The sequence below is a fragment of the Lontra canadensis genome, unplaced genomic scaffold (genome assembly GCF_010015895.1).
Source record: "Lontra canadensis isolate GAN:19392208 unplaced genomic scaffold, GSC_riverotter_1.0 scaffold18, whole genome shotgun sequence".
NCBI lineage: Eukaryota > Metazoa > Chordata > Mammalia > Carnivora > Mustelidae > Lontra > Lontra canadensis.
This window is the reverse complement of record NW_022631012.1, coordinates 12,559,373-12,581,173: the sequence shown is the minus strand read 5'-3', so window position 1 is coordinate 12,581,173 and position 21,801 is coordinate 12,559,373. Positions and strand designations below refer to the sequence as shown.

The 21,801-nt window shown below is 44.1% G+C and overlaps 1 protein-coding gene across 1 annotated transcript in view; it reads right to left on the bottom strand.

Moving 5' to 3' along the window:
• MPP4 (membrane palmitoylated protein 4) overlaps positions 1 to 21,564 on the bottom strand; it is a 35,505-nt gene extending 13,941 nt beyond the window's left edge. The window contains exons 1-13 of the mRNA XM_032860068.1: positions 21,495 to 21,564; positions 20,344 to 20,465; positions 16,838 to 16,915; positions 14,762 to 14,842; positions 13,468 to 13,599; positions 12,512 to 12,593; positions 11,277 to 11,362; positions 9,713 to 9,784; positions 9,091 to 9,287; positions 6,181 to 6,245; positions 4,131 to 4,148; positions 2,714 to 2,716; positions 1,999 to 2,034 (exon numbers count right to left, since the gene is read on the bottom strand). Coding sequence (XP_032715959.1) covers positions 1,999 to 2,034; positions 2,714 to 2,716; positions 4,131 to 4,148; positions 6,181 to 6,245; positions 9,091 to 9,287; positions 9,713 to 9,784; positions 11,277 to 11,362; positions 12,512 to 12,593; positions 13,468 to 13,599; positions 14,762 to 14,842; positions 16,838 to 16,915; positions 20,344 to 20,465; positions 21,495 to 21,528 — 1,006 coding nt within the window. The 5' untranslated portion in view covers positions 21,529 to 21,564. The remainder of the gene's footprint in view (positions 1 to 1,998; positions 2,035 to 2,713; positions 2,717 to 4,130; positions 4,149 to 6,180; positions 6,246 to 9,090; positions 9,288 to 9,712; positions 9,785 to 11,276; positions 11,363 to 12,511; positions 12,594 to 13,467; positions 13,600 to 14,761; positions 14,843 to 16,837; positions 16,916 to 20,343; positions 20,466 to 21,494) is intronic.
• Positions 21,565 to 21,801: the final 237 nt, after the last annotated feature.

Sequence of the window (21,801 nt, the reverse complement as noted above, 5' to 3'; positions counted from 1 at the left end):
TGGCATATTAGAACCTTAAATGAGATACATGGTGTTAAGCAGTGGAGTTACAACAGCAAGCATGGGTGCTGCAGGAGCTTAGAATAAATAAAATAGAAGAGAATAAAGAGAATGTAAAAGAGGCTCAGGGGAGGGAAAGGTAGAATGTCACAGGAAGTGCCAGTGGACATCAGACAGCACACAGGGTTGCAGTGAGAAGGCTTGCAGGGGGAAGGGGGATCTCCCCACCTGAAGATTTTGGAGGGGGTAGGGCATAGGCAACAGGAGTGTGGTGTGGAGAAAGAGTATATAAATGGTTTGACTGGATAGGCTTGTTTAGGTGTCAAGGAAAGATTCTGTATAAATCAACTTCCTCATCAGTTAAACAGTTCTCATTAGTGGAGCACCTGGGTGGCTCAGTCATTAAACGTCTGCCTTGGACTCAAGTCATGGTCCCAGGGTCCTGGGATCAAGCCCCACATCAGGATCTTTGCTCAGTGGGAAGCTTGCTTCTCCCTCTCCCACTCCCCCTGCTTGTGTTCTCTCTCTCACTCTGTCTCTCTCTGCCTAAATAAATAAAATATTAAAAAAAAAAAAACCCACACAGTTCTTATTAGTAGTTTAAAGAGATATTAAGGACTAAGAAATGAAAATGTATGTGGAGAGCAGTTTGAAGTATGTAGCGACATTACCAAAGCGTGTGTCCTTGGATCAGACCATAGTGCACTGAGAACACACTCAGCCAGGTGTGAGACAATGTGTTTGCAATGCTGTTCATCGTAGCACTGCTTGTAATAGAAAAGACTGGCCATAACTCAAATGTCTTTGGGTAAGTGATTGCATAAATGCACAATAATTTACCTCACCAATAAGCTATTAAAAACAAATGAGGAGGCTCTTTAAGGGCTAGGATGAAATCATAGATAACACTAAGGAAAAAAAGCCATGAACAGAACAGCGTGTAGTGTGTACCATCAAAAAAGTCTTGTTTTTTTAAAAGGTGTTTTTTTAAAAAATGGTGAGGATGATGGTGGGGAGAGGAGAAAAAAATATACAGCATTGTTTTTATATGCACAGAATATGTCTGGAGGGATCAGCAAGAAATTGAGAGCATGTATTGCCTCAAGAAATAAAACTGAGTGGGGGAGCAGGGAACAGGAGGAACTCAATACTTTTGTAGTTTTTGAATTTTAAAGCACGTGAACATATTACCTAATAAAAGATTTAAATTGGAGAAAGAAATGAATATTGGTGGAAGTTTTTAAAAAAACAGAATGTATACTTGATAGGATAAACATGGTGTCAGCATTATTTTGTAGTTGTTCTGGGAAGTATATATGAATCTTTGAAATATCCACTATTTAAAGATTTCATATTGCTCTTTAATTTCTAAAAACTAGATGAGCCCAGAAAGCCAAGACAAATTCACCTCTCAGACTAAAGCCTTTCTAGTAGTCTCTCAACGTTACCCTCCTGATCCTTTAGCCAATCTTAGTTCTGCCACTAAACTTGGGAGATCTTTTCCCAACTTCCAAAAATAATTAAGTGTAGAAACATAAAAAGTTTTCATACATTTCTCAAAAATTTGGAACCCACTACTAATTATCTATACTGGAATCTATCAGATGTTACCAAACAATAACAAAAAATATATGTTGCTTTTTAAAAATTGGCATTTCAATATTTTATAGTATTTTACAAAGAGCATGGCGGTTTCCAGACATTCCGCCTGAATGTTACTGAACGTAACCCCTGAGTATTACTAAGTGTTCCTGTGATCATTTCCAAGACACTCCTTTCTAGAACACTTTCTAGAAGGTTGGTTTGGAGCCTGGAGAACTTCTCATAGCTGTGCCTCCCTTCCAAGTGCCAGGACCATGGGAGAGGAGGGGTTCATTTTACACATTACTTCCAGAGGAAAGGCCTGTGGCCCCATTTGGCTAACTCTGCTTCAGAAAATCTACAGCTAAGACGTTTCATATTCCTTCTGGTGGTAAATCTGTCAAGAGGAAATGTTACCTGCTTCCACACACTTCTCATCAATTTTCATGTCATCTAAAAGAGGATGGAAAGGGAAAAACAGAACTTAAAATGTATCCGTACCACAAACAAAATTCCCAATGTATAGACTTATGTCAGTGAAAGACCATTTTACGAAAACGATACTCTTACAACTATTCCTCATGCTCGCTCACTCGGAGAGAGAAAAAAGGACTCCACTGTAATAAATGAAAATGAAAATCTATGGTATAGAAGGCTACATAACATAAAATGGTAAAAATTTTAAAAGCATCAGCTTTTTGGGACATCTGGGTAACTCAGTCAGTTAAGTGACTGCCTTTGGCTCAGATCATGATCCCAGGGTCCTGAGATCGAGTCCCACATCAGGCTCTCTGCTCAGCAGGGAGTCTGCTTCCTGCTGTTGCTCCGCTTGCTTGTGCTCTCTCTCTCTCTCTCTCTCTGACAAATAAATAAAATCTAAAAAAAAAAAAAAGCATCATCTTTTTGAGTGAGCCAATTAGTTTATCTAAAGCTTCAGTTTTCTATCTATAAATGGACATGGTAGAAATACCTACCATATAAGAGAGGATTCACTGAGATAATATATGAAAAGCTAAGACAGATGCTAAGTGCTCAATAAATGTTAACTATTTGTACCTTTAGCTGAGATATCCATAACAGGATAAGAGAATATAATTTTTAAAACCACCCATCCTATCCTAATATCCAAAACCCTCTACAACATAACCCAAGCCCAAATTTGAAGGCTGTTATCTACTTCTTTCCTTCGCATGTCTTGTACCCGCATTAGAGTAGCCATCATCAGGTCTCCTCTGGGCCTTTGCTTATGGATACCATAGCTACCATTCAATTCCTTCCATTTATTGAGAGATTATTTTTCAGGTCAGTATTTTATAATAACAGCTGATCCATTAGTTCCTAAGACATCACTAGAGGTTTTATGTGTTTTTGTTTTTGTTTTCTAAGCGAAGAAAAACTACAATTAGTATTCCTGTTTTACAGAGAACAGGAGTGAATTTCTAAAAACAGCACAAGGAACCCTGATTTTTCTAACTTGCAACTCTGGGATCTAAAACACTGATTTTACTCTCTCAAAATCAACAATTCCATACCGTTGGCACAGGTAGGTGTTATGGACTGATTTGTATCCCTCCTGAATTTGTATGTTGAAGTTCTAGCCCCCAGTACAGCCATATTTGGAGACAGGGCCTTTAAGGTTGAAGGAGGTCATACTATTGGGGTCCTAGCCCAAAAGGACAGGAACTTCTTTCTGCAACACCAGAAAGCAGACCCACTGAACCTTGATTTTAGACTTCAGGCTTTCAGAACTGTGAAAAAATAAGTGTCTGTTGTTCAAGACACCCAGTCTGTGGTGTCTTGTGATGGTGCCCTGAGCAGACTAAGACAGTGGGTTTGTTACCCACCAAGCCCACAGAGACCCAGGCTCTCCAAAGCCTGCCCATGTTCCCTGTGCTCTTTCTAATTTCAGAACTGAAATAGGGGAGTAGCTAGGGGACTGCTCCTCTTCCTTCTCTCCCCCTCCACAAGCAGATGGCACCTTGCTTTCTTGCTTTTGTGAGTGTGTGTGTGTTTGGCATCATAATGAGTCCCCTGCGTGTCTGGGCTTGGAGAAGGAGAAATAACAACTGGAATTTCCATTGTCCCTTCAGGCAGCGCCCTCCAGACGGAAGCTTCAATCGAGACTACACTGCCTGCAACACCTCCCAAAACTCTTACTTTCTCTCCACCTCAATCTTTTCATCCATAAAATGGGAATGATCACAATTCCTTACGGGGTTATTTTTAAGACCGTGTGTCTAAAACAGTTGACACAAAACAGTGAACCAGTGTCACAACTTTTATTGAATTTTTACCACGAGCTGCATCTAAATGTAATCTCTCTTTTCTCCTATTCCTCAGTCTTAGGACAATTATATCATGTGTGCTCTCTGTTTACTGACATCTTTTTTACAAATTAGGATATTAGTGACTGGCCCACTACTAGGTATACAGGAAGAGCTTAATAAATAGCTAAACTGCATGGAAGTAAATTAAGAAAACTACACAAAATTTCTGTAAGACTTTGGAGGTGAGGTTTTTTGTTTGTTTTTTCAAATACCATTTCTTACCTTCTTCCATAGAAATTGCTGGGTACAAATATTGGAAGCAGAAAAAAAGACAGCACGTTGGTTAATGCTATAGTTTTTCAGGTTAACTTATAATAAGAAAAGTGAAGTGCCAAAATTATAGCAATTGATATTCTGGGCTTAATCTATAGAAATTTGGTAGAGATTTGGTAACGGAATGATAAACAAACATCCTATAGAAACTAATTCATTTATGAATCTTGTTGGAAATGGAGAACTTGCTTCTGGCAAGTCCACTCCCTTTCCACCCTAAAGTTCTGTAAGTGTTGTGTTCTACTCATTTCTGAGTTAATTCACTTGCGTTATATTTTAGGAACGCAAAATTTGACTGGAATAAAAGGAAGGGAGGGAGGAAGAAAGGGAGGGGGAAGGGGGGAAGGAAAGAGAAAGAAAGGAAGGAAGGGATGGAGGAAAGGACAGAGCGAGGGAGGGAGGAAGAAAACAGAAAGACGATTCAAGTGTATGTCCATCTTCAGTAAAGATATTTTTAATAGTGATCTGCAAATTTTTCCTTAAAGTTAAATAAAGTTAACTTTTCCTTAAGTTAAATAATAAATAAAGTTAAGGTATAAACTTAAATAAATATAAGTTGCCTATATCTCTGCACTCAATATCCTTTCCCTGAGATTATTTTCTCCCTATGGTAACATTAAACAGAAAGATACAAAATAATACTATGGCAGCACCATCTTCAACAGTTAAAAAGAAAAGAAATGACCTAATAGTTTAGAAACTGATCACACTCCATCAGAAACAACCCTGTGAGAGGCGACCCTTCAAATCAGCGGCTCCGGCCTTGGGACTCTTAGACTCAGAGATACCGGAGTATAGTAATAGGGGCTGCAAATTCTTTTTCAGGATGGACTTTTCCAAAAGTCTAACGTAAATCGCACTTGGGCTACACAAGCAAATTAAACATCACCCAAGGGGTCATGCTAGATCAGTTTCTTCAGCAGCTTTTCCACGGTCCTTTGAGAAATGAAGTAGGAAACCGAATTAAAGAAGCACTTCAATCTGGTTTGGTAAAAAAACAAAAACAAAAAACCAAAAAACTTTTCCAAAACACGGGGGAAATAACTAAAATACCACTATGACAATCATATCATGAAAAATGTTTCTCATAAAATTTTAGGTTATAAAAAGATAGGAAGCAGTACTCCAGCTGTCCGCGGAAGCCTGTAAGATATGTATCCGTAAGGCCATATGGAAACACTGCCTGGACGAAGGAATCATGAGAGCATTTTCTTCTTTCAAAACTCTCTCTGTAGTTGTCATCACAAGGTTTCAAAAGAAAAAGAAAAGAAAACCCAATGTGGGGCCGAGACAAGTGAGTAATAAAGTGACCAAGGACTGGCCGCGGGCTCATCTGTGACACCGACACTACTGTCTGCGTTCTCCCCGTACAGCCTCCTGCAAGGCGCCTCTCCCTCCGCCTGGGGCCCCATCCCCATCCTTCCCCCCTTTCCAGGGGCCGGGGGTGAGGGCCATTTCTGAAGGACCTCATCCAGCCGGTCCCCACTGAGCTCTGCCATGGGGCAGCCCCACCTATTAAGGCAGAAAGGAGTTTACAAGCATTTGTCACTGTGGATGCCTTATTCCCCTCTGCTGCCATTTGAATAATACTGTCTAGCGAACAAGCAGCCTCGATTAAGTAATAATTCAGTCGCACGTTTATTCATCAAACACAGATATCGCTGCTTAGCAGAGCTTCTGAAGAGTGTGAAATTGACACACACCCCCATGCTTCCCTTGCCAGCACGGCTATAAGGTGCGTGCTAGCTGCAGAGATCGCGGGGGACTCCAAGCTGGGGAGCCATCCCGGAAGGTGTCATCAACATTGGAACATTTATTTTCATTGTCTTCTAAAGCCAAAGGAAAGGAGTTGCAGAGAAGGACTTCAGATGGCCGAAGGAGGTTATCTGGGCAGGGGGCCATTTAGGGATCCTCTCCCGGGCAGGAAGACAGCCCTGGGAGAGAAGGAGCAGGCTTCCCCGTGGTGCACACACTGGGTTCAAGGTATCAGCACACTCACATATGGTGGGTTTGAGACTGCTGGGGGGCTGGTATGGCTGAGACCACCAGAACTCGCGTTGCTTCCTGTGCACAAAGAAATACACCGTGAAGGGGGAAAAGTCAACCCAGGTGAATGAGATCCAGTGTTTCCTAGAATTCTGCTGCCTCCACCCATGGGAAGATGGAGGTTTCTTCTCCAAACACATCCCCAAATAGTCTCCAAATACACAGGCTTTCTTAGCACTCTTTTCCTGCCTCACAGGATCCTTCCAGAGCAACTCTGACTTGTGCTGAAAATCCTGTGGTGACCGAGAGATCACAGGCCCCAGGGCTTCGGTCACTGGCCGAAGGGCCTGTGATCTCTCGGTCACCGCAGGATTTTTGGTCACTGGCCACTGACCCCCAGGGGCCCCTGTCTCTCCCACAGCTTTGCCTGCCTCACCTTGCCTCTGAGTCTTCACGGCCTGTCCCGGTTCCCCCCTGGGCTGGGGGTGCTCTCCAATTCTCTTAGAGCCACGTGGATTTTGCTCCTTGTGCATTAAGCCAGTAAAGCTGTCATTTCTGTGGGCACCTTGCAAGGCCCCCACCAGAGCCGTAAGGACTAATCTCATGAGGTCTTTATCCTTGTTCGTGGCAGCCCCTACAGCTCTGGTCATCCCTTATTCTCTGCACTTTAATTCCTGTCAGGATCCGCCCACCTCCCCCCACCAACCTCTTCCCCACGCCGGGTAGATCTTGGGGTCAGTCCTTCCCCAAGTCTCCCTGACTTCAGCCTCTACTGTGAGTGAGTAAGCCCTTTGCCTCACTCTAACCCAAGCCCGGGTCTCCTAAGGGGGCTGCTCCCATGTACCTTTCAAGAGGTGGCTAGTTTCCTCTCCCACCGCCAGTGGGCTGCTGGTCAACCAGCTCTGGGGGACCGGCTGGAGCGGATGAGCTGCTCTGCTGATGTCTCTCAAGTTAGTACTCTCCTGGTGGCTGATTTCCAGCTGCCACCTGACCTTGCTGATTGAGGACATGGGGACAGAGCACATGGGCTCTGGGAGCTGCCTCCATCCCACCACTCAGTGCACTTGGCTTTGGCTCCACGGGCCGGAGGTGGGGTCTTGGCCATCTCTGGATCATGCCTACTTACTCTCATGCTCTCAACATGATTCTGGCATGATTTTCCTTCCAGTTCTTACTCAGTGTTCATTCAGCCTCAGCCAGTGCCTCCCAGTGTCCCAGCTCAGACCTTTTCAGTATCAGTAACTCAATCTCACCTCCCAGCATCCCTTTCTTCTCCCAACACCTCCTGCCTTCCCAGCCCCGACAGTCTGCTAACCTCCTGTGCACCTATAACCCATTATCTTACTTCATTTCCACTGACCCTTACTCCCTCATTTCCCTCCTTACTAGCTTAAGCATCAGGATACATCATTACAACACTCCCATGCCCTTTTCTAGATTTACTGTTAAATCCAATTCTGCCTCATCCGGACCTGCCCACCAGGAAGCGAACCAGAATCATTTCAAATGCATGCCATTTAACCTTGCATGGGTCAATCATGCTGACTCTACTATATTTACCTAATGCATCTGCTGGCAGGTTCTCATAGAAAACGTTGAACTTTCTACTCTCTTCTTCCCAGCACCTCCTTAACCATACTTATTCTCAGCTTATGACATCACTTCTTATTTCACTGAGGAAATCATAGTGGTTAATTGAGAACTTCCACAAGCTCCCACAATATCCGTGTCCACACACTCAGGATTCTCTGCTGTTACTGTTACTGTTTATGATCCTGTATAAGGTCAACCCCTCTGCTTGCACACCATTGACCTTTAAACAGGCCCACTTATACATGGATTTTTTTTTCAATAAATATAGTACAGTATTGCAAATGTATTTTCTCTTCCTTATGATTTTTTTAATGGACATTTTCTTTTCTCTAGATTAGTCCATTCTAAGAATACAATATATAATACATTTCACACACAAAATATGTGTGAATCCACTGTTTACATTACTGATCAATTGTAGGCTCTCGGTAGTTAGGTTTGGGGGGTCAGAAGTCATATACAGATTTCTGACTGCATTAGGGGTCAGCACCTCTAATCCCTGCGTTGTTCAACTGTCAACTATACTAGATTATCTCTCCTCTGTCTGCTCAAAGACATTGACAATGGCAATTCTTTTCTCTTTTTTCTCCATCATAAAAGTTTTCCCTGTCACTGGACTGTTCCCACCAGCATTATGAACCTCATCAAAAAAAGTTCTCCCCTACCATTCCACTTTCCCAGCTGTTTCGCCACCGCTCTGCTCTGCTTTGTAGTAAAAGGTCTCATGCCATCAATTTCTTCAAATCCCACTCTGCTAGGACTTTGGTCCCATCCCTCCATTGAAATTGCTTTTATCAAGATCCCCTGTGACTGCCATATTGCCAGATCCAATGGTGACTTCTCAGTCCTCTCTACAGCAGCTGACGTGGTTGATTTTCACCCTGCCTCATTGGTCACTCCTTCTTAATCTCTATTATTGGCTCCTTTCCTTCTTCTTGATTTCTTAACATTGGCTGAGCCTTGGATCTTTTCCTATCTCCTACCTTTACTCATTCCCTGGGACCTCAAGAACACAAAAGTGAGGGTCATGGGTTCAGATTCAATAGCCGAGGATTCAACTCAGCCTCGAATGATTAATAGAGGGAGTTAGAATTATCTTCTTAAGTTTGAGTTTCACAAGTGCTTTTCTCTCTTTTCTAGCTGATCTCCTTCGTATTTAAGATGCTTACGGTATGTGGATAAGTTGACTTTTGGATTAAGAGGCCAGTGTATGTGTTTATCCATCCACTTGTCTCCCTTTACCCCATTTTAACTGCAGTAACAGAAGACTGAGAAAACATTTTATTTCCTGAAGGCTCAGTCCTAAGTCCAGGAGTGAGAATTTTCTTACCTCTTCAGAAGGTGGTTAGAAGGTATTAGGCCAGCACAGGTACCAAGGTCTGAGATTTTCCGGGCCTGCCACCAGAGGGCATCATTCTGGTCCACAATCTGAAGAATGTCCCCCTTCTGGAAAGGCAACCCTGCGTCCATGCAGGGGATGGCGGGATCCTCCTGGGGCCAGTACTCCGTCATGGCGCGAACATACACCTGACAGCAGGTGCAAAATGTCCCCATCAAAAGAACCCTTGGCCATGGGTTGTCAAGACTTAAAACCATTTCCCCACTCCTCTACCTACTGTTGCTGTCTTGTCTCCCCATACTCTCCAAAAGGGAGAACTTGCCTCTTTAACTGAGCCTAAGATCCATGGAAAAAGGTGACTTTGGCAACAGAATCTTTTAGTGCCAGGAAGTTTTATTCCAGTGTTTGCCATTCTTGATGTTATTCTTTTTAAACTTCTTGTACCCCATCTCCTTTTAGCGCATTCATTTACTCGTTTGCCTCTCATGTCATCAGTATTGAAAAATGGGCAACACATTATAAAGAAGGGCGCTATGATACAAAATATTAAGTCACTGTCACTGGTATTTGAGAATTTACTGTGTGTGATTATGAAGGCACAGGACATTCTCACCGTCTTCTGGCTATTAACAGGAGGGGCAGAAACTGGAACCACCTTGAACATTATTGTGCCGCGAGACATGGCCTAGAAAACGTCAAAAGGGAGGGGATAACAAGTCACAGGGTCCACTGGGTTACTGGGGTTCCACACAGGGAGTTACAACACAGTGTGGGCAGCTTTAAGGATGACATCCCCCCACGGAGATTTTACAAGGGTTCAACAGCTAAATATCACCATGCAGAAGTGGAAATCAGGAAGAAATACAGCCCAGCTTCTGCCTGGCTGTGGAGCTCTGGAGTCTCTGGCCTGCTGAGCCCTACCCTGAGGCCCGGCCTCTCCCAGGAACACTCCATCTTGTAACCTTATTCAACAAGGTCTTCTTCCCGCAGATGTTGGGGAAGGAGATGAGGTCTCAGTCGGACTTCCCTTCCTCAAAAGTCCATCAGTAATTACTTCCTGAGCCCCTGTTCCCGCACTAGGCAGCTCACTCTGATGGGGAGAGGGGGGCTCCATAGTCTTCTGGGGAGACTGACAGCTCCAAGTTAATGGTGGGAACGGGGAGCCCTCACACATTTTGAGGAGACAGGGAACCTCTCAGCTTGATGGGAAAAGTAAGCTGCTCCTGCCACAGGCACTGTGAGTCCAGAGAGGATCCAAACCTTGTCCTTACTCAGAGATTTCACAGCTCCGCCATCTTGGCTGTGCAGCTGCCACCAAAATGGCACGAGTGGAGCCACATGCATCTGTGATGGACAGCTTGTTGAGCTCCATTCGAGGTGGCTTCGTGCCATCCAACACCTTGCAGCAATGGTTATTTGTGAAATATTTTGGTGCCTGGTATACTCCTTATGCCACCATGTCTCATCTCAGTCCCTGAGGCACAACTATGAAAATTTAGAGTTCCCCCCAAACCCAGTTGGGAACCACTAGTCTATATGATGGCTAGTCATCCACATCAGCCCCCACGATTGGGGTATGAATGGGGTTGATGGCAGGGACATACCACTAGGACTGTGATTCAGACAAAGGTTTGAAAAGTTTCTTCCAGAAGAAACCATCATCTGGTCATAAATCCCCAGTCTCAACCACCAAGGACAGTGGCAGGGCGAGCAAGGAAATCCCCCTCCCCACAGGCCAGCCTCCCAAGACATCTCTCCCACCCCGAAGCTACCTCAAGGGAGATGTTAAAGAGATTCCAGCTGTATAAAAATGTTGGTGGTTTGCTCAGGTTCGGACTCCCCTCCAAAGTCTTACTCTGCCCACCCCAGGCTCAGTTTCCCAAGAAGCAACCCAAACAACAAGGGACGTGGGCTGGGGGAACTGGCTGGGGGAACTTCCTTCCCGGGGCCGGAAGAGCGGGTTGGCAAGAGAAGTCTCCCGGCAGAAACCAGATTGGGGTGTGGGTTTGGGAGCTGAGCTACACAGAAGCAGAAAAGTCTGGGGGTCTGGAGGAAGGAAACTGCCCCGAGGGACCAAAGCCCCCTCACATTACGATGTCTGCACCACGGGCCAGACAGGCTCAGGACAGCCACGGCTTTTCACTGAGTCGTTGAGAAGGCAAAGAGGAGACTGTTACCAGAATATGGATCACTTGCTCAGGGTCCAGTCCCTCAACGGGAACTCCATTCACTTCCACCAGTTTGTCTCCAGCATATAACAACCCTGTTATATGTGGCAAACAGGAACACAAAATAAAGAAGGGTACAGGAAATTGGTTAAGAAAAAAAAAAAATAGAGGTAGCTACACCAAAGATTTTTAGCACACTCACTAACCCAAGCATGCTCTAACATTTAAAAATTTACTCTGAACTAATCCTAATCCTAATCAACAGACTGGTTATTCTAGTGTACGCTTCCACAAAAGCATAGAGAACTGTATTTTTAACACCTCTTCACCAGTGATATTTTCATTGTTGCTAAACTGATGTTGCAAAACAAGGTTAACACTAAAAGTAAAGATGTCAGCGTCATGAGTAAATGATCAATGATGAGGAAAGAGGTGGGGCATTCTTCTAAGAGGAAATGTGGAGGAACATGGCAGGTAGGATCAAGCTTTGAGAAATAGGAAGGAAGCAGGACAGTTGTCAGATGGAGGAGATGAGATCCAGGATGACATCATGGAACAGAAATCCATGACAATGAAAAGATCAAGACAGTTATGGTCAATGTCAAATATGCTAGAGAAGTAAAAATAAAACAGGCCAAAGGAAGGGCTGGGGGACTGAGCAACTAGGAATCCTTGGGGTCACAGCTCTAAGAATGGTGGGGTATGAAGCCCGTGCCAGGTCTGCAGGGCCCTGGGCAGTGAGGATGCAGGACAGCAGGCACAAAAACGTAGCAATGAAAGGAAGAGATTTGGTTGACTGGTAGAAAGAACAAGCAATGGGCACTGCAAGGTGGGGCAGAGCTACGCCTGTTGAGAGCAGAAGGAACAGGGGAAGAGCGGGAGGTGGGAATATGGAGCAGGCAAACCTGGACTTGCATCTGGACTCGAACTGTGCAACCTCGAGCATGTTACTTACTTACTTAATCTTTTTGAGCCTCAGTTTCCTTTTCTACAGAATGGTGTGCTAATATTAGCTTGTTGGGGCACCACGAGAATGTAAACTGAGTGGACACGAAAATGTGGCCTCAGTGAAGGAGGGAAACAGGATTCTCTGGAATGTTTATTCCCTCCTTCTTAGTAACTGAGCAATGCCATGCATAGAAGCCTTGACCATGGTTAGGAAAGAAGGGTTGCCCTGGAAAGACTAAACAACAGAGGGTTTCCCATTTCTCTGGTCACGCGTGTGCCCTGCTTCTCCAGCTTACCGCTCCTCTCAGCCAGCCCGCCATGGATGACTCTGGCCACCAAGATGTCCCCTGTCATCTCGTGGCGCTTGATGGTAGCTCCCTGGGGAGAGAGTGCAGTGGAATCCCTCTTTTACCTAACATGACCACTCTTCGGGTGGCTTCCTTCAGTATAGCTCTGGTTTGGTCAGAAGTGGGTATGTATACCATCCAGAGCCATTCACTCAGCGTTGGCCAAACAAAGCCTCTATCCCACCACATAGATACAAAAGAATATTTAGATCCTTCCAAAGATAAAGAAAGCTTTTACCATTACAGCCTAATCAAAGAGACTGTTCTTAGAAAAATTAATGCCTCACTTAGCTTCCAATTAATAAAGAGAAAATACTTAGGTAAATACACTGGAATTTAGTGAAATTTATGTACATCAGAGGGCTAAATAATAAAATAAAATATGGAGCACCTGGGTGGCTCAGTCGGTTAAGCGTCTGACTCTTGATTTCAGCTCAGGTCATGATCTCAATGTTGTGAGATCGAGCCCCACATTAGGGCTCTGCAAGGGGCTCCGTGCTGAGTGTGGAGTCTGCTTGGGATTCTCTCTCCCTCTCCTACCGACCCTCCCCTGGCTCGTGCTCTCACTCTCTCTCTCTCTTTCTCTCCCAAAAAATAAATAAAATAAAATAAGTCTTATTTCTCACAGATTTTTCAACACAGAAAAACACAAAGCAGAAGTCCTTCCTTGTGAAAACATTATAACATATAACGTGTTTGAAACCACAGGCAAAAATCATTAGGACGTCATGCTCTAGCCATTATCACGGATCCCCACGTTATCTGAATGCAAACAAGAATATTTAACATTATATTAAATAATTACAGGAGATAATGTAGTTCACAATTAACCCTTAGTTCATAATTAACCCTTGGTTCACCATGAGCCCCAATATCATTCTGAGAAGATTAAGTGATTTCCTTACCAGGGGCTGCTGGTTTTTCACTATGCAAACAATCCTCATTGCCTCCTCACTCTCAGGGATATTGTCTGGCAATGGGGGGAGAAGAGGTTCAAAATCTTTCTTAGCCACGGTGTCATGGGCACTGAGCAAGGCCTAGGAACAGAGAAGACAAGGTGAACAAAGGTCACACAGAGGACACACCCTTCTAGAAGAAGGTGAGCCAACACTCTGTAAGACACACCACCACCATCACCACAACAACCAACACACGCATGCTGGGCATAGCCTTTTATGTGGATTAACTCAATCTTCACGATCATGCCGTGAGGTGGGTTTATTTATTGTCCTCCTTCATAAACAGATGAGGCACAGAGAGGTTAAGTGATACATAAGATACTCTTGCATTTCTCCTAAAATGTACTTTGTCACTTTCTCATTTCCTGCAAACCCAAGTAATCCATGGTGCTCCCATAAGCTTGAACTACAGAATAACTTTTGTAAGGTTTTCCCTAATTAATGCAGAATGGGAGACAGCAATCAAAACATCTTGCTGGTTTCATTTGTCAGTGACTCCCAAGGAACTATGAGGAACAGAGTAAGAAAAAGTAGTTTCCTGATTTAGGGTGTGATCAAAGAGTTCCTTCTAATGGCCCATTATGTTAAATGTTTAGTTCATTGGGTGGGGAAGTAGTCATTCCATAGCCCAACATGAGACTGATGGACAGAACTTCACTGGAACTCAGAGAAAACTGTCTAGGGTTATCTTGTGAACTGAAAATTTGACTCATAAATTCCATTGCTCCAAATGCAGAGAGTCTCTTAAAGTTCTCATTTGTTGATAAACTGAACTCAAACTCTATGAGTACTATGAGACAGGCTTCTGTTCTACAATCAAACATTCTTTAATCAAATGTCCTTCATATACTCTCTCATTGAGTTGATCACCCTTACACTATATTTTCAGAACATCTTCACACTCTTCGTCCAAAACTTAAAATATTTCCAAGTTGGAAAGCAAGTATACTACCCTGATTGCCCCCCAGAATTTTGGAGGGGCAATGGCTTTTCAGGGTGGGAACAAGACATCATGGAAAGTGCTGGACGTTTCATAAATATGGCAGGCTTGGCTCCATGGCTAACAACACAGAACCAGTCACATCTGAGTCCCACATCTTTAAGAACAATCTGTTGGTCACCCACGTACAGTAATAGAGCATCTATTCAGAAAGTACATTTCCTATCACCCTTATTTCTTCTTGCCAACTTTGCCCACGTGCTAGATGGGCATATCTTGTCTATTTTAGCAAGCACTTGCCTTAAAGTGTGGATCCTGGAGGATTTGTTTCAGCTCTTGGATCTCAGGGGATTTAGGAGTTTCACGTAATATCCCCACTACCTGATTGGTGGAAAAGCATACACTGTAAAAGTGTTAAAAATCTTCATCACCTAGTTAACACCACCCAAGCTGGATGACAGATACATTGACCAGCATGTTATTGACCTAAGAAAATCTGTTACTGAAATCTTCCTTTATATCTTTAAAGTCAGGGCCTAGGATCTTCCCTCATTCATTCAACTTTGCTACAGCAGGTAGAATGCAAGATTTGGGGATGGTCTAAACCTCAATGCCTCCATCCTGGCATGCCAGAGGCTTGGAGGAGGAACAAATACAATTTTGTAATATGTATCAAGGCAATTCCCCTCCAGTGGCGCTAAGACAACAGCTTGTTAATATGAATCTTTACGGTCAGGCAAGTTGTCTGAGTTCTCCAGGCATAGGTTTAAATGCCTGAAGAACTCAGGGAGCTTAATCCCATGGGATGTTCCATTTGTCATGTAGAAAATGGGAATAATAATTTGTTTTTTAGGACTTATTATTTGATTACCAATTCTAATATTTGTTGCAGTAAAAAAGTGTTAAATATTCTAATTCTGATCTCTTTCCTGTTTGGGTGTAGACCTACTTTCCGGGAGGACATAAAACCTTTCAAGACTTTACTGAACCCCAGGAAACCCCAGCAGTTGAGCCTTATTATATACAGTCAAATGAAAACAGTAGTTTACTAAGCTTTATCTCCATTCCCTAGGATTACATGCGAATAAAATATCATGTGTGTATTTTCCTGGGGACAACTGAGAAGAATTTGAATTGTTGATTACTGGAACTGAGGGTACAGTGTTTCCTTCTTTTTTTTTTTCTATTTCTTTTAATATGATTTGTGTAAAAAGTAATAATAAAAGGGATTACACTTATTCATCCATCAACAAATATCTATTGAGTATCTACAATGTGCTAAGCACTGTTTTCAGTGATACAAATACAGTGGCAGACAAAAATCCCCATTCTCAAAAAAAAAAAATCTCCATTTTTACTTGATGAGAATTATGAAGATAAATAAAACAAGAAGGTGGACAGGGAGTGCTCTGAGGGGTTGCAATTTTAGATTGGTGACCAGAGAAAGCCATAGTGAGAAGGTGACCTTTGGGTGGAGACCAGGAAATAAGGAAGCAAATCATGTGGCTATAAGGGCAAGAGCATTATTGACATGGAATAGCAAGTCCAAAGGGCCTGTGGTAGAAGTGTGTCTGGTTCACACAACCACAAGGGGTTAATCTGACTAGAGCAGAATGAACAAGGGCTAGAGCACTGAATGTTAAGTCAAAGAGGGAACTATGTTATGTTTGGTTATCTATGAACTATGATGTGTACCCTGAAATGGGAAGTCATTGGGAGGGTTTGAAGCAGAGAAGTGACATGATTTGACACACCCTACAAGAAGATCAGTTCAGTTGCTATGCTGAAATAGACTATAGAAGGGCAGGTGTAGAAGCAGACCAGGTAGGAGGCTATTTTGCAATTATCGGTATATGAGATGATGAAGGTTTCTATTGGTGGCAGCGTGGAAGTGATAAGATTCTGGATATATTTTGAACAAAGACGTCATTACTGAGATGGAAAAGGTTGGCAGGGGAGTGGCCTTGGGTGTGGGGAAGATCAGGAGCTCATGGGACACGTTGAGTTTCCAGGGTCCATCAAGCATGCATCTACGTGTTGGAGAGGAGACCGTTGGATAGGAGAGTCTGGAGTTCAAGCAAAGAGCCCACCGAGAGATCTACATTGTAGAGAGATCTACATATACTCTAACATTATTTACCCTCGGATTACATAGGATAAACAGAGTCCAAGGTTTAGAGAAAAAAAGAGAGAAATGGGTACATGCTAAAAATGTTTATTTTTTGTGTTTAAATTTGAAGGACTGACCAATTTTCTTCCTTCTATTGAAGCTCAATTAGAAACACCTGTGAGATGCATCATCCTCAATCCAACTTTGCCATTAGATCCTTTAATTCATTAAAGCCCCGCTATTCTGTGGATTAAAAACCACCTTACCTCGCAGGATAATGTCTGTGCATGAGTTGTGGCAGGAACAAGTTTCTTTTCTTTAAATTCCAAGAGACAGTCATAAACCTGCAGAGAGGCAGCGCTGGGAGAATGACATGTTGATAACGGTACCATTAACGTCGGGGGTCAAAAGATCTGCAAGCGGAGAGCCAGGCCCGCCACGGCACCAGCAGCCGAGCGGCTGGTGTGCTGGCCTTTCCTAAGGTGTCTGTCGATGTCCATCAGAAACGGGCCAAGTCAGGTGGCTCCCACCCTCCAGGGGCTTGGTTATTGGCGTCCACTGGAATCTGATCTTCCCCAGCCAGAGTCATTGATGAAAAGAAATGCAGACATTTACTCTTGTTAAATTAACAAGTGGGGTTTCCAGGGTGGAGGCCAATAGGGATTTGGAACCAGAGACCTGTAGGAACCTCTGTGCCGGGCAAAGGCCACGGCATGCGCTGTGTGGCTCGGGGTTCTGCGGAGGATCTGAACAAGAGGCCGGGCATGCAGCAAGCGCTGATTGCACTTGGCTCGTATCTGTTTGTTTCCTTTTCCTCCCTTAATCATCCAGCAAAGTTTCAGTCACAAAAATTTCAGCTTCAGGGCGTCTGGATGGCTCAGTCAGTTAAGCGGCTGCCTTTGGCTCAGATCATGATCTCAGGGTCCTGGGATGGAGCCCTGCATCAGGCTCTCTGCTTAGTGGGGAGCCTGCTTCTCCCTCTCCCGCTGCCCGCCACTCCTCCTGCTTGGGCTCCCCACCTCTCTCTCTGTCAAATCAATAAGTAAAATCTTAAAAAAAAATTTTTTTTTTCAACTTCATCTCTGCTGACCTGAGGGATTTTTTCCCATACTGGGATCTGGAGTTGGCTTGAGGACACGCAGCCAGGTCTCGCTCTGTGGTCCCACCCTTCTTCTGTTAGGAATCTACTTTCTCTCACAGATGGAGAGATGAGGCCCAAGAGGCCAGCTGTGCCCAGCCTTCCTCCATCCGGATCTGGGCTGATGGTGCTTCCTTGGGCTCCCTCCAAGACCTTGCTCAGATCAGCCTGGAAGTGAGAAGGCTGGTGCCCTGACGCAGGGCCTGCAGGGGACACACAACCTGCGCAGGTGAGCAAGGGAATCCCTGTAGTGACAGAACTCCTGTGTGAGCTACTCCCAGAAGGAAAAAACATGCCTGAGAGGAATCAGGAGGGGCTTTTTCTCCCCAGCTTTCTTGAGATGTCATTGACAGATAACACCATGTGATTTAAGGTGCACCATATGTTGGGTTGATATCTGTATGTACACAAAAGGAGCACCCTAGTAAGTTAACATCTCCATCACCTCACGTAATGACGACTGTGTGTGTGAGACAGACTTTTGGAGATCTACCCTCTTCACCACTTTTAAGTACATAATACAGTGTTACTAACTATAGTCATCATGGCCCACATTACATCCCTGGAAGTTATTATTCTCATAACTGGTACTTGGACCCTTTGACCAACATCTCCCCATTTCCCCCAGCCCCAGCCCCTAGTTTCAGTCCCTATGAGCTCTACTTTTTTTAAACTTCACACACAAGTGAAAATATACGATACTTGTTTTTATTTGTCTGACTTCTTTCACTCAGCGAGATATCCATCCATATTGTCACAAAAGGGAAGATTTCTTTCTTTTTTATGGCTGAATACCATCCCATTGTGTATTTCACTTCCGGGTGTGTATTCAAAGGAAACGAATTATGAACTCAAAGAGATATCTGTACCCCCATGTTCACCACGGCTCTGTTCACAGCAGTCATGACACGGAACCAGCCTAAGTGCCCAGCAGGAGAGGAACAGACAAAGAAATCAAGAGCTTTAAAACAAGCGCCGTAAGAGCACCTCTTAGTTCACGCTACAGATGTTGCCACTTTCTCTTATTTTGAAGAATGTATTAACATGCGTCAAAAGACTGACCACATTTCACACTTAGCTGAAGGAAACACCCATATCCCCCAAAAACAACTTTAAAAGAATCTTTCTTAAAAATAGCATTTGAACAAAATTATAATCACATAGTAGATGCTATTGCAGAGTGTATAAAATTTTAGCCAAAAATTTTTTAAAAAAGAAATTTTCAGGATTAAAAAAAAATTAAGATACGTAAACAGGACTGTAGATCTCTCATTTCCTGATTTCAAGAAACAAAAAGGAATACTTTTTTAAGAGTTATTTATTTATTTGGGGGGGGAGGGGCAGAGAGTGAGAATCTCTAAGTAGACTCCCCGCTGAACAGGGAGCCCAAGGCCGGGCTCCATCCCACCACCCATGAGATCATGACCTGAGCTGAAACCAAGAGTCAGATGCTCAACTGACTGAGCCACCCAGGCACCCCAAAGAAGAGCAGTTTCTTAAAAGCATTTTTATTTGTCCCGAGTTTTAGCCTCAAGGAGAAAGGGTTGTAGACCGATGCTTAGGGTCCTGTCGGCCATTTGTGGTGGCCACTTTGTGATCCCAGGGTCCTCTAGAAGCAAAGGAACTGGGGGAGGAAAGAGGAACTGCCCACCTAAATTAACCCTTCGTAAGCTAAGAGGTTTGTGTAGCTCTTCTCTGAGGACTGCTGTAATATTGTGATTTATAATAAGAATTATGTATTTGGTCCTGAAGCTGGCTTAGAGCTCTTAAAACCCTTGGAATTTCCAAAGTGAGGAAATTGACAAAGATGTCTTTTTTTTATGTTAATGGGGTGACTTCTGGAATGCACCTAAGGTTAAGGGCAGGTTGCCAGGAGAACTAACCATGTAATTAGACGTCAGATTTTCAGTCCCTTCCCCTACCCCCACCTCCACCTCTGGGGAACCAGAGGGGCTGAAGGTTGAATCCATCCCCAGTGACTAATGACTTAATCAACGACCCCTATGTAATGAAGCCCCCAGAAAAGCCCCAAAGGACTGGGTTTGTTAGAATTTCTGGTTTCGTGACCTTGTGGAAATCTAGAGGAGAGTGGAAGTGGGCATGGAAGTTCCGCACCCCTTCCCACATGCCTTATCCTATCTATTTCTTCCATCTGGCTGTTCCTGAGTTATATCCTTCTATAATAAACTGGTAATGTAGCAAGTAAAATATTTCTTTGAGTTCTGTGGGCTATAGCAAATTAATCACATCCAAGGAGAAGGTCATGGGAATCTCTGGTTTATAGACCGTTGGTCAGAACTACAGGTAACAGCCTGGGCTTGTGACTGGCATCTGACATGGGGGGGACGGCAGCAGTCCCAGGAGACGTGACCCTTTCCCTATGGGATCTGATGCCATCTCCCAATAGAGAGCGGCAGAACTGAGATCAATTACAGACATCCACTAGCACCCCGACAACTGTTGCCGGGGGGCCCCCACACCCATGTTGGAAGTTCTCAGAACACGCAAAAGAACTGCCTTCTGAGAAATGTACCAAGCTGAAATTCCCTGCCCATTGGCCAGAGAGTGGCCCCGACGGGTGAGCAGTTTCCAGCTCCCGCAGCAGCAAAGGCCTCCAGGTAATGGGGCGCTCACCTTCAGCAGAGCCTGCAGCCATGGGGAGTGGAGAAGATCGTACAGGAGACACACTCCATTCACGTCTCGGCTGTAGAACAGATTCAGCTCTCGCAGCACAAGCCTCAGGATCTGGGAGAGACCTGGGAAAGGGAGAGGGCAGAGGTGGGCGGCGAGTGGCGGTGAAGAAAGGCAGGTGTAAGTGTGAAAGAGAACTCCGACAGCGGGGACGAATGAGAGGGCATGACACTGGGCTTAAGGCCAAAGGCTCTGGTTCTATCACTGTAGGAACTTCAGAAAGTCATCCATCGACCTGAAGCCCAGTGTCCTTGGGGCAAAATAATCTGCTAGCTTTCCCATAGGGTTGTTGCTAACATTAGATGAGATAATAGATCATTTACAGATGTAAGATTTTATGAGAGCAATATTCTTTCCTTTCCCCCACCTTATCAGCCTTTGGTTTATTCCAAAATTATCTAGTTGTTTTCTGGATCCTCCTTCTCTAATGCAAATAGTCATTTGTTTTCGCCTTTTCTGAAAGTTCTCATTGAAAGTGTTGAAAAACTCTGACTGTTGGAGCGTCTGGGTGGCTCAGTTGGTTAAATGTTAGACTCATGGTTTTGGCTCAGGTCATGATCTCAGGGTCATGGGACTGAACGTCCAGTCTCACTCTGCCCTCAGCAGGGAATCTGCTTGAGATGCTCTCTCCTTCTCCCGCTGCCCCTCCCCCTGCTTGTGCCCTCTCTTTCTCAAATAAATAGTAAATAAATCTTTTAAAAAAAGTACTCTAACTGCCAATAAGTGTTTAATACAAATCTCAGGATTCCACTGATTAAAGGAACTGAACAGATTTCAGCGAATGCCGGTTTGTTTTTTTTTACATGTTTTCATAGGCATTCTATTTTTGTAGTGATATTTTTAATGTGAAGTTCCAAGTTTAAATAAAACATTAAGGAAAAGAGAAAAAAGGATTCTGAATCCACTGTGCCGATCACCTTCCTTCGTGCCTTGGAAATTGCTTACGTTCATCACTAATACAGGTAGTGTCCAACAAGTTCCTTATAAGAATCACAATAAATCTATCTAGAAGCCCTGTCCCTAAATTCAATCTCACATCTAGAGTGACATTAGAAGGTCTTTCTGGTCCAGGAAGGAGTCCGGGCACCACATACCATTCTCCGGATGGGTTGCCGTGGATGGTTTCATGTTCTTCTTGTCCAGTGGATGTGCTCCTCTGTCTGACTGTATCCTTCCAGCCCAAGCTTTCGGGCGGAACTCAGCACTGGGAGCAGACCTGTAAACAGGACACAGCTCACTCGGTCAGGCTGGCCCTGCAGCTCTCACACGCTGGAATATATTTTCAACAACATTTACTGAGCAAGTGGAGCCCGATGCTACATCTGGGGACCCGTGTCCAACAAAACACTTGCCCTTGGCGCTTACTCTCTAAATTAACCAACCCTAGGAGTGAGCATTACT